The 12,916-nt window shown below is 38.5% G+C and overlaps 1 protein-coding gene across 2 annotated transcripts in view; it reads left to right on the plus strand.

Moving 5' to 3' along the window:
• ap3b1a (adaptor related protein complex 3 subunit beta 1a) overlaps positions 1-12,916 on the plus strand; it is a 203,881-nt gene that overhangs the window by 153,837 nt on the left and 37,128 nt on the right. For both annotated transcript variants that reach the window (XM_052019559.1, XM_052019560.1), the window contains exons 23-24: positions 6,226-6,457; positions 7,397-7,481. In XM_052019559.1, coding sequence (XP_051875519.1) covers positions 6,226-6,457; positions 7,397-7,481 — 317 coding nt within the window. The remainder of the gene's footprint in view (positions 1-6,225; positions 6,458-7,396; positions 7,482-12,916) is intronic.

A 12,916-nucleotide genomic window follows, 5' to 3' on the forward strand; every position in this document is an offset into this window, starting at 1 on the left:
GGAAAATCATTGGTCAATTGGTCCTGTGATTGGACTAAAGGTATCCTTTGGTTACCATATGGCTTGAGAATTTAACATTGGAGTATTTTGTGTGAAGGGAAGTCCTCCAGATCATGTTTTATATTTTATTGGAGTTGTCTTAATGATTGCGATTGAATAGTGAAGTGGTTGCATGTTTCTTATTTCATTTGAGTATGAGTTGAATTTGCTTTCTACTTTATCCACCTTTCAAAAATGGCAGAATAGTATGTTCGGGCAGCTCTCTGCAATCATTACCATGGTCCTAGTTTGCATCTGAATTGGTAAATTGGCATATTATTGTCACATGTACTGAGGTACAGTGGAAAAACTTGTCTTGCATTCTGTCCACACAGATCATTTCATTACAACAGTGCATTGAGGTAATTCAATGTAAAAATAATAACAGAATGTAGAATAAAGTGTTACAGTTACAGAGAAAGTGTAGTGCAGGCAGACAATAAGGTGCAAGGCTACAACAGGTAGATTGTGAGTCCGGGGTGGGGGGGGTGGTGTGGAGAGGGTGAGAAGAGAGAATGTCTAGGGTGGGTGAGGCTTTGATTATATTGGTTGCTTTTCCAAGGCAGCGAGAAGTGTAGACGGAGTCTATAGAGGGGAGACTGGTTTCTGTAGTTTCTTGCGGTCACAGGCAGAGCAGTTGCCATACTAATCCATGATACATCCGGATAGGATACTTTCTATGGTACATCAATAGAAATTGGTGAGTGTCAAAGGGGACATGCCAAATTTCTTTAGCCTCCTGAGGAAGTAGAGGCACTAGTGAGCTTTCTTGGCCACAGTGTCTACATGGTTTGACCAGCACAGTCTATTGGTGATATTTATTCCTAGGAATTTAAAGCTCTCAACCCTTGACCTCGGCACAGTTGATGTAAACAGGAGCATGTGCACCACCCTGCTTCCTGAAGTCAATGACCAGCTCTTTTGTTTTGCAGACATTGAGGAAAAGGTTGTTGTCATGACACCATGTCAGTAGGCTCTCTATCTCCTTCCTGTACTCCGACTCATTGTTATTTGAGATGCAGCCCACTACGGTGGTATCATCTGCAAATTTGTCGATGGAGTTAGAGCAGAATCTGGCCGCACAGTCATGAGTGTATAGGGAGTAGAGTAGGGAGCTGAGGACGCAACCTTGTGGGGCACCAGTGTTGAGAATAATCATGGTTGGGGTGTTGCTGCCTATCCTTACTGATTGCAGTCATCTAATGAGCTCATCTAATGAGCTTTTCTGCTCTTAATCACTGATTAATTCTCTACTGCTCAGTGTCCCATGTACTAGCTTTTTCTCTCGTTCTTGATCTCCCTCTATTTTGGGACATTGGTAGAGTTAGCTAATAATATAGCATTATTCTAGCTCCATATGCCACTGTGGGAAAACTACTATGGGTAAGGTGCTTGTAAAAGAAAATCTGACACTGTTATTGGCATAATGATTCTGCTAAAAATTGAAGACAGCATTATTTAAATAATGAATTCATGTGTTATTCTACATCTCTGATTTTTAGACTGATCTACTTAAGCATCTTTATTGTGACTTCCTTGCAATGATTTTAGTAATTTCTTGTGGTATAGTGGTGGAGGTTGCAGCTATATTTGAGTGGATTTTTTTAAACTCATTTAGCACTTGGTTCTCAGAAGATTGAAGGCAGGGTTGATAGATGTTGTCTATGTGGACTTTGGTAAGGCATTTTTCAAGATTCTGCAAGGCTTGTCCAGAAGGTGAAGGCTTATGGGGTCCAAGGCAAGCTGGCTAATTTGATCCAAGATTGGCTTGGTGATGAGAGGCAGAGGGTAGTGGTGGAAGGATGCTTTTCTGATTGGAAGTCTGTGACCAGCGCTGTACCACAGGGATCAGTGCTGGGAGCCTTGTTGTTTGTGATGTATATTGACAACTTGGATGTGAATGTAGAAGGCATGATTAGTAAGTTTGCAAATGACACAACAGTTGGTGGTGTTGTGGATGGTGAGGAAGGTTGTCTAAGGCTATAGCAGGAGGTAAATCAGATGGAAAGTTGAGCAGAGTGTTGACAGATGGAATTTAATCTGACAAGTGCAAGTTGATGCATTTTAGGAAGTCAAATAAGGGTAGGGTGCATACTGTGAATGTGGTAGGGTGCTAAAGAATGTTGATGAAGAGAGACCTTGGAATTCAAGTCCATAGTTCCCTGAAAGAGGCAAGGCAGAAAGAGTCGTGTAAAAGGCATATGGTATGTTTGCTTTCATAAATCGGGCATAGAATATAAAAGTTGGGAGGTTATTTTGCAACTTTACAAAACACTGGTGAGGTCGCACTTGGAATATTGTGTATGGTTCTGGTTGCCACACTATAAAAAGGATGCAGTTGTGCTGGAAAGAGTTCAGAGGAGATTCATCAGGATGTTGCCCTGATTGAAGGATTTCAGTAATGGAGAGAGATTGGATAGGCTAGGGTTGTTTTCCCCAAAGCGAAGAAAGTTGAGGGGTGATCTGACAGGTATATGAAATTATAAGAGGCATAGATAGGGTAGATAGTCAGAATCTATTTCAAAAACAAGAGGACATAGGTTTAAGGTGTGAGGAAGGGGTTTTAAAGGGAATTTGAGGAGAAAGTTTTTTTGCATTGATCACTAATAATTTAAGAGACAGCTGTTCCTAGAATCTTCCATGTCTATCTTTATGGAAGCTCTTAAGCTATACCTTCAAAACCAGGAGGAAGTGGTAGAGTTGGATACAATTACAATGTGTAAGAGACATTTAGACAGGTATTTAAATCACAAGGCATAGATGATTACAGACATAGTGCGGGTAAATGGGCAAGAAGGTTGAAAAGACTGGCGTGCTCATAGAGGGCCAAAGGGCCCGTTTCTGTGCTGAAAAACTCATTGCCTTTGACTTATGGTAATCATTACTCAGATGAAAGCAAGTTGTGTTACCCTAAGTTTAATCGGCAGAAGTTTTGTCCCTTCCTCCTATGTATTTCAGGCCTCGTATAATTTTACCCTTTCAAATCATAGCCCTCTGAAGCTAACTAGCGGAGAGGTTAGCCTTCAACAATTTACTTTTTCCTTAATGAATTAAATCCCCCTATCCACTTTCCTACCGCGGGTTTGTATAAGGAATTGGTTTATTTGCATCATGGTAGGTAGCATGCCTCTGAAGTGAAGGCCTCTGTCAATGCCCTGACTGGTTCTCATTCCAAGTGTTTCACTAATTCTTGCTGTCACCCTTGGATATCTTGGGTAAAACTGGGAACTGGCCACTTGGAAACTAACTTAAGCAAGCCAGTGGTTCAGTGCTTCATGTGGAATGTATTATGTTAACAATATGACATGTCATGCACAGCTTTTTTTTAGTAAAAAAAGGATTTCAAAAATAAAACTTGTCTTTGGGTGTAATTCCTATGAAAAATGACTGGAACGGTGAACTGTTGATTATTAATGAAGCAATGGCATCACCTCATAAAACTCAGCAACTTGCAAATAGATTTTTATTTCATACAAAATAGACAAATTGTTTGAACTATTGCTTACACTAACTATAAGTGACACTAAGTGCTTTACAAACAGAGCCACAGTAAGTTACCATTACCTAAAAGCGTATGTGGAGACGGTACAGAGCCTTTAATTTTTAGAGGTACTTAGTTGTGCATTCAGTAATATTATTTCCAGTTAACCTAATTTAGTTCATTGTGCTACCTGTTGTTTTTAAGATTTTACTTTGCTTTTAGATTATTAGAGATCTGTCTATTTATTTAAAAGATTGCTTTGAAACCGCCTCCAGATTTTGAAGGTATAGCTTAAGAGCTTCCATAACGATAGACTTGGAAGATTCTGGGAACAGCTGTCTCATAAATTAATTATTAGTGACAAGTTTATATTGCATAAATCTAAATGAGTTGAGAGTATGGTCCATTACCAGCTAACTGCACAAGGTATTTGTCATTTTACACTCTTCAGTTATTTTTTAGTGAAGTGTTAAAAATGTAAGACTTTTCTTTCAGATGACATTGAGAGATGCTGTCTGTTTTTAAGAGAGGTAAAGGCCCATATAAATGTTTCACTAAACCTAAGTGTTACTCATTTGACAGTTATGTGCGCTGTCATTCCACGGGCTATTTGCTTATCGCAATAAACAGATGAAATATGTGAATGGTCTGTGGTGTCCTTTTAGTGCATTAGGCCTTCTAGGTCCTGTGATTTTCTTCGTTCAAAGTGTTTTGTTCTGATTTTTCTACTCTTCATGCATCCTAGAACAAATATTCCAGGAATAATCACTATGACCAGCAGTTGAATAAAAAAACCATTTACAAAACCTAACTGCTGGGTGATATGAATGTAACCATTTAAAAGTTTTCAGATTATTTCCTGTAAAACAAACATTTGTCATTTGAGAATTCCTTAAATAAACTTGCAAGTATTGATTACAGTGGAAATAATAGATCAAAAAACAGCCAGTTTATACTGATTGTTTATGCATCGTTAGGGAGAACAATAGAATATTTGTTGTAATCCATAAATTTTTCAGATGAAAGTTTTATTTGTAACATAATTAGGGAATATACAATAGATTAGAACTTGTGCAACAACATTATTGGAATACTTATTTTGCTCTTGAATTGCTTTTTAGAGGTCACAGTGCCGGCCATCCACTCATCCATGTCTGGGGTTAAAAAAAGACAAAAAAGGAGTACAATAATACAACAGCTTTGCCCATTTGTTTGTTTCTAGTTATATAAAATGTGTACTCAGAACGTTGAAGTTTACAGCACAGAATGAAAGAGCTATCCAATTAGTCTCAGTCACCTGCTTCCCCATATTCCTGTATATTTCTCCTTTTCAAGTGTAAACACAATTCCATTTTGATGGTTACTATTGAAACAGCACCTTTTTCATAAGGCTTTCCAGATCATTATAACTCAGTGCATTTTAAAACAAATTCTACTCCTTCCCAACATTCTTTACCTTCAGATATCTTTACCAGTTATCGTAAATCTTTATCCTTTTGCTTCTGTATTATGTGCCTCTGTTTGTAATAGCAATTATGTCATGTTTTTCCTAAGAGTCAAATGTAATGTGCTCTGTCATCTTAAATAATATTTGTATGCAGCCCTAAATTTGTCTGTTCCTATCTTTTTAAAATTGCATCATTTAATTTGTATTGAGTCTTATTTATCTTAATCTGTTAATTCACACATCTCTGCATTAAAGCTTAGGTGCTATGTTGTCAGTGCATTTCACCATTCTGCCTGTGTCCTCTAGAAGTCATCTAGTGTTTCTATAATTGCTAGCTTCATGTCTAAGTTTATGTAGCTTAGAGCCCCTTTACCCAAGTTTACGAAATCAATCCATATCAAAAGTCCATTGTTCGTAACACTGATGTCTGGGTGACTCCCCATGCTTTCCTCCCAAATGGAAAATCAACTGTTCACCGCCATTATGTTTTTTTTGTCCACTAGTGAATTTCACAGGTATAATGTCACATAGGCAAATGGATTACAAAAGTTAATAAACACAATGTCAACTGCACTTTTCTCATCACAAAAAATTGCAGAGAGTTGTGAATGCAGCACAGTCCATCACACAAATCAACCTTTCCTCCCTTGACTCCAGCTATACTTCCTGTTGCCTCAGAAAAGCAGCTAAGATCGTAAAGGACCTCTCCTACCCCGGTCATTCTCTCTTCTCCCCTATCCCATCGGGCAGAAGATACAAAGGCCTGAGAGCACGAACCACCAGACTTGAGGACAGCTTCTATCCCACTGTTATTAGATTCTTGAACATACCTCTCATACGCTAAAAGGTGAACTCTTTATCTCCCAATCTACCTCGATGTGGCCCTTGCATTTTATTTGTCTACCTGCACTGCATATTCTCTGTAACTGCAGCACTATAATTCTGCATTCTGTTTTCTTTTTACTACCTCAATGTAATTACTTATGGCATGATCTGTCTGGATGGCGTGGAAAACAAAAGCTTTTCACTATATCTTGATACATGTGACAATAATATTCCAATTCCAAATCGAAAGAGGCTGCATGTGAAGTAAGGAAATTGAACTCTCAATGCAGAATTTAACTTTGGCAATCAGCAGAAAGAAGGCACCCCATATTTTATTAACTTTTAACCACTTAGAAATTTAAATTGCTAAAAAAAAATGGGTTGTTCGTGTTTATATTCTTCCTGTTTAAGTTGGTGTTTTTTTTATGTTTAGGTTATCACTCCTGTATTTGTTCCAGCAAAATCATATGAGCTACTTCATCGTATGTCTGGAAAAGGTCTTGGAGCACGATATCACTTTCCACGTCAACCATGTATTTACAACCCCAAAATGGTGTCTGTTCATATCACATTCACCAATAGCTCTGACCAAGAAATTCGGAACATCCAAATCGGAGAGCGGAAGCTTGCATCGGGGATGAAAATGCATGATTTCCATGAAATAGGTACTGAAATACAGCATTTCTGTGCATATTCTGTTTTACGTTGTGTATGTTTGCATATTTCTTGATTTATTTTGTGACATCTTCTGTTTTCTAACCATAAGACAGCTAAATATATTTCCAGCCCTTGTTCACTACTAAAATTGATGAATGAATCAGTATTATATGTATGTATGGATATTTCTGTCATTCCCTCCCTCAATTTTCTTTGTCCATTTCTGTGTGAGGAGAAATCTAGAATCTACTTGCACTTTCCCTTTTTGGGATCCAGTTGAGATCAAGATCATCTTATTGATCAGAGTTGTTTAGTATCAGCATTTATAAAAATTGTACTTTAATGAAAAATGGATCTAAGTTGTGGAAGTGCAATGTTTTACAAGAAATCACGAATTAAGTTTAAGGGAATTCAAATACATTTTCCATGAGAAGTTTGGTGGTTAAGGTCATGAGTTATTGACTCACAACACATCTAAAAGTCACCAATCTCTTCTTTGTGCATTTAGATGATTTGGTATTGGTGAATATTGATAGGCAATTTACAATTGACTTCAGCATCTTTGTGTAGAAAAGGCTTAGTTACTCAGCTAAATCACTGTTTTCCTAATCCTGATGGAAATGTGTTTGTAGATCTCAGATGAGGACAAAATAGGACTTGACTGTGATATGTCTGACGGTTCAATGCAGTTACTGTGTAAGCTAAGATGAGAAGAATGATCATTTGGATTAGTTACCATATAAGTTTGCTTGAAATGGTCAAAAGTGGAACTGACAATGAAAGATGGGGGAGAAAGTGAATATTTAGGATATTTCGAGAAGTCATAGGCTTTTACCCATTGTCTTGGCAGCATGGGAATGAAGCAGCACAGATATGGACCACAATGTGCCACGTTGTAAGCTGATCTTCCATTGCCATATATAGAAAAGTTTTTTTTCTTTTTGCAGACAGCCTTGAGCCTGGGACATCACAGACAGTTTCAATGGGCATTGATTTCTGTGACTCCACACAAGCTGCTAACTTTCAACTATGGTAGGTTGCTGAAAGCAGCAGAAATGTTTTAGACTTATAACCTGTTTCCTTTCTGTATTAATAAACAAGTGAAAATCCAGCTAATCAGTATGAAAATGAAGCAGTGTGCATTTACTACATTAACTAGACCAATATCAATCTTTCTAATGTTAGATGGGTTCGCTTTAATGTTATTTATTTCAATAGTGATCAAATGTGCATTTAAAAATCGCAGTGCTACATTTGTTTGGTGGCCTTCCCTCAGGTATTTAATGTCTTTTTAAACCCATGCACTTGGCACTGACCCTGAGTTTATTTCTGGTTTTTAAAATTTTTACCTTGATGTCAGCATTTCTAAACAAAAACAGCTCGAGTCCATGGTGCCAATGATGAGTGTGCATCTCAAGTAACATAACATTTACAAATGGTACTTATGTTTTTAGCATTTTGCTTTATTTCATATTTTGTGTTTAGTTTGTATTTGTTTTTGTGTATCCACATGAAATCTAGCCATTTATAAAGTTGGTATTCAATCATTTTTTTTATGATTCATACCATTATTTTACTACTTACTTTAATTTGGAAAAGACCTTTTGTTCAGGTTGCCAACACTCATGAATGTCCAGAGGTTTCCCAAGCACTGTTGCAGCAAGCCAGGAGATGGAAGTGCAGCTGATTTGACAACAAAAACAATATGCAAAATTCTGATACCTGAATGGAATAATGTGGATGCATGGAGATGAGATCAGATTTTCAAAAGGTTAGGCTGCACTAGATCACCACAGGAGATAAAATTTCTAAACAATAGATTATAATTTGTTTTGGGGTAATTACTGGTGGTAGTTTTACTGTTCTCAGTTCACTTTTATGTGTGCAGTTCCAATGCCACAGCCCCTCACCAAATCCCTGCTACAGGGTGTACCATGCAGGTTACCAAGGGAAGTGGCTCGGTATAGTAGGAGAACTTGTAGTCTTCCCTAACTATGGAACAAGTACTGTGGAATTGGAAAGTGGCAAATGCAGCATCATTGTTCAAGAAAGGATACAATGACATTCCAGGTAACTATAGGCAGTCAGCTTAACATCAGTGGTAGGTAAAGTTTAGAAACAATAATCAAGGAAAAAAATTAATAGGCTCCTGGAGAGCTTTGAATTAATTAAGGACAGCTTGCATAGATTTTGTAAAGGGTAGTTTGTTTTTAGCTGACAGAAGATGGATGAAGAAGATGCTTGTCAGGTGAATTTTTCAAGCAGGAACTCTGCTATGAGAGGGAAATGTCTACGTATATTTCAAGGAAGCATTTGATGAAGTATCACAAAAATCTTATAAAGAAAGTTAAGGCTCATGGAATAGGAGGGTTAAGGTCAGCTTGGATTACAAAAAAAATGGCCAGAGGACAGAGAAAAAAAAATGAATTGTGGTAACTGGCTCTTTTTCAGACCAGAAGATGATAGACAACTGTGTTCCCCACCAGTCAGTGCTGGAACCACTGCTTTTTTTGATGTGCATAAGTGACTGCAACAGGACATAGATGGGTTAGTACTATGGTCAGGCAAGTGGCATGTGGAATTTAATGCAGGGAAGTTTGAGATGATGCATTTTAGCAAAAGAGATAGGAGAGCCATTATAGGTTTAATGCCACAGTTGTAAAGAACATGCAAGAGAGACCTATGGGTTTATGTGAAAAGATCTTCGAAGCTGGCAGATCATATTGAGAGAGCAATTAGCAAAGCATTTGGGATTTAGGCTTCGTAAATAGTGATATGGGGTACAGAGGCAGGGAAGTTATGCTGAAAAGGTCATATTCAGCCAGTGCTGGAGCACTTCATTCAGTTCCATTCAGCACCTTTCATGAGGTTGTGAGGAACTTGAAAGACCTCACAAAACAAAAGTGGAACTGGGTTATCCTCAATCCCAAAGGACTGTCCAAGAAAGAAAGAAAACGTTTATTTCAAATACCAACTCCCAGAAAATATTTAAATTTGAGTGGAAACTTCCTTAATTGTTGTGGAATGAATTTAAATATTTAAATGAACTAATGATTATTTTCCTGCCCTGAAGCAAACTATTTCAAGATCATCTTGTTTAGGAAATTCTGGCAGCTAAAGTTACTCAAATGTAGTTATCTCTACAGTAGTAGTAAATAAACGTTGTCAAGCTTGCGCTAATGAAAATCATGAGACAACTTGGTCTGCCCTTATGCTTTTAGGAACAAGAATCTAATATAAAACTAAAATACTGCAGCTGCTAGAGATCAGAGATAAAAACTTAAATGCTCAGCATGTTGAACAGTATCTATTCAAAGAGAAATAGTAAATGGGACAGATCACCAGCTCTATCCACCCTCCCTTCAGACTTAATCACGGTGTATCCCTGTGAAACTGCTGGTATACACCACTAGCAAATTCAGCAGTGGCATCTTATACGTATAACAACCCAAGAGGAATCCACATCCTATTAGGTCCATGCCAGCTCCCAGCAAAGCAATCCTATTGGTGCTATTCCTATTTCACTGTAGCCATGCAACATATTCACTCGCACACTCCTTTTGATTCCTTTTGCCATTAACCTACATTATGGAGTAGTTTATGGTAGCCTATGAACCTACCAGGACATCTTTGAGATGTGGAAGGAAAGCAGAGTGCCCAGAAGAAACTCTGCACTAACATCATCTGGGTCCCTAGAGCTGTGAGGCAGCGGGACCAACTGCTGTGTCACTCTATCGTCCAGGCCCACTAGTTACAGCTTTCCCTGTGTTGCTCTTGAGCTGGGAAATTTGCCTGTACCAGATTAAACCTGCTGCAAGGATGGCAGTCTCCATCTAAATTAATGGAAGTCATTGGCCCATAGATGAAAGGCAAGTTGCCACGTAAATATTTGTATTCACTGAAGTTAGTTTCAATGATTTTAATTGAGTTTGTATGTAGATGTGTTCAAAAAATGTAATGTTTTGAGGCCAGCATTTACTGCCCATCCCTAATGGTCCTTGAGAAGAAAATTGGTCAGAGGGCACCTTGAACTGCTGTGGTCCCTCAATTCCAATGGGGAGGGAGTTCCAAGATATAGACGCAGTGATACTGAAAGAGTGGGGATATATTTCCTGGTCAAGATGGTATGTGACTTGGAGGGCAACATGCAGGTGATGGTGTTTCCATGCATCTAACGCCCTTGTCCTTGATGCTGGAGGTCATGGAGAGGCTGAACAGTTTGGGTCTGTATTCATTGAAGTTTAGAAGAATGGTGTGTGACCTTATTCAAGCATACAAGATTCTAAGGTGGCTTGACAAGGTAGATGTTTTGATGTTTCCACTTAGAGGAGAGTCGCAAACAATAGGACATAGTTACAAAATAAGGGGCCTGTCATTTAAAACTGAGGTGTGTGGAAATTTTCCTCTCTCAGAACGTGCTGAATGCCTGGAATTCTCTGCTCCTGAGAGTGCTGGAAGCCAGATCATTAGCTAGATCTTTGAAAAGAGGAGTTGAGGCCAGCATAGATCAGCCACGATCATATTGAGTGGTGGGGCAGGCTTGAGGGGCCCCAGTGGCCTACTCCTGCTCCTATTTTCTTGTGTAGGTTTGAGAGGTGGTGGTAATCAAGCGAGCTGCCTTGTCCTGAGTGTGGTTGATTTTTGTTTAATGTTTTTGGAGCTGAACTTGTACAAGGAAGTGGTGAATATTCCATCACACTCTTGACTTGTGTATTATACATGGTGGAATGGCTTTGGGGTATCAGGAGAAGAGTCGCTTGTTCTATGTTACCCACAGACTCTGACCTGATCATAATATTTATGTGGCAAGTATAGTTCCGTTTCTGATCAATGGTGACCCTGAGCATTACATTGGTGGCAACTCGGTGAATGTTAATGCCGTGTGATATCAAGGACAGGTGGGGTTAAAATCTTGGAGATGGTCATTACCTGCTACTGTGTGGCATGAGTGTTACTGAATATTCACAAACATTCAATGGCCCTGTTCATATTGGCAAATGAGAGTTACGGGATAAGTCTTCATCAGTTATCAAAATTGCTTTTCCAAGCAATTTCCCACTGATTATGTTGGTTGCTTTACTGAGGCAGTGAGAGGTGCAGACAGAGTCCATGGAGGGGAGGCTAGTTTCCATGATGTGCTGAGCTGTGTGCACAACTCTGTAGTTTCTTGCGGTCACGGGCAGAGCAGTTGTCATACCAAGCCATTTGTTCAAAGAAAGTTACTGATTTTAGTGTATCTGGAGGAATTCAAAGTGTTTTGAGTTTTGCGTTATTCCTTTCTCCAGTGAAAATGTTCTCACTTAAGGTCACTTTGGAGACTATTCCTGGTTAGCTCAAGTTTAATTGAACCTTTAAATTTTAAGTTAGTGTTTTTTTTTAAATCTCCTTCCTGTATCATGGTCTTTTTTGAATTTTGATCACTTGTGTATTTTTTCTTTGTTGTATAATTTTTTTTGAAACATGAAGTCTGCCTCTGCTATTAGATTCGGGAAATTTTTCTCCATGTGGTAAATAGAATTGTCAAACAATTGGGATCTTTTATCCAGCTAGTTATAAAGTTGTTCTGTTTATCCTTCCAAGAGAAAAAGATGCTTGTATTTATATTACACCTTTTGGAATTTCAGAACATCCCAAAGCAGCTTATAGCCAGTAAAATACTTTTGAGACATGGTCTTTTTGGCAACATTCAAGAAGCAGTCAGTATGCATAGTGCAAGATTCCATAAGTAATGATATGAATATGACCAAATAACCCATTTTAGTAATGTTGCTTGATTTAATTATTGGCCAGGCAACGGGCTGAATTGCACTGTTTTTCCTTGAGAGTGTACATTGAGATCTTTTGCATCAACCTGAGAGCATTTGGGAACTTGTCTTCATCTGAAAGAAGGCGCCTGTGACAATGCAGCGCTTCATTAATACAGGAAGTTGTTATTATTCTCCGTCAATGCATTCCAGGAAAGTACAACGAATAGCGCAAATACGTATAACTGGGATTTATTTCCCATAAGAATTGGTGTAGTGAAATGAGATGCATTCTGCCTATGTGACAACTATCAGGATTTTTATGTCATAAGAAACAGTGCAATAAGAGTGGGTTAGGTTCTATGTCATCATGCATGTATAATAACATTTGACTTTCATTATAATATAACTTTACTTACTTACACTCTCAAGGGACTCATTTGGCTTGCTGGAAGCGTGTACAGGAGGTGGTGTTGATGGAAAATTAGGTAGAGAAGAAGGATGGCAATGCAGATGGAGGGCCATCTATTGTCATCTCAACATCCAAAAGTCTGATGACGTTGTCCACTTTATGCAACAGGTTTTGGAGTGGTTGCAGAATGCCTGGTCTGCTCCTCTGTCTTCATTATTGTCTTCACGTGGTGGTCTGATGGTCCTGGTTCTTCTGTGAATGGTTCTGATTTGGCAGTTTTCACTCTTTTAAAGGAAACATCCAGCATTGAC

This window comes from Pristis pectinata, chromosome 7, assembly GCF_009764475.1.
Source record: "Pristis pectinata isolate sPriPec2 chromosome 7, sPriPec2.1.pri, whole genome shotgun sequence".
In the NCBI taxonomy this organism is placed as follows: domain Eukaryota; kingdom Metazoa; phylum Chordata; class Chondrichthyes; order Rhinopristiformes; family Pristidae; genus Pristis; species Pristis pectinata.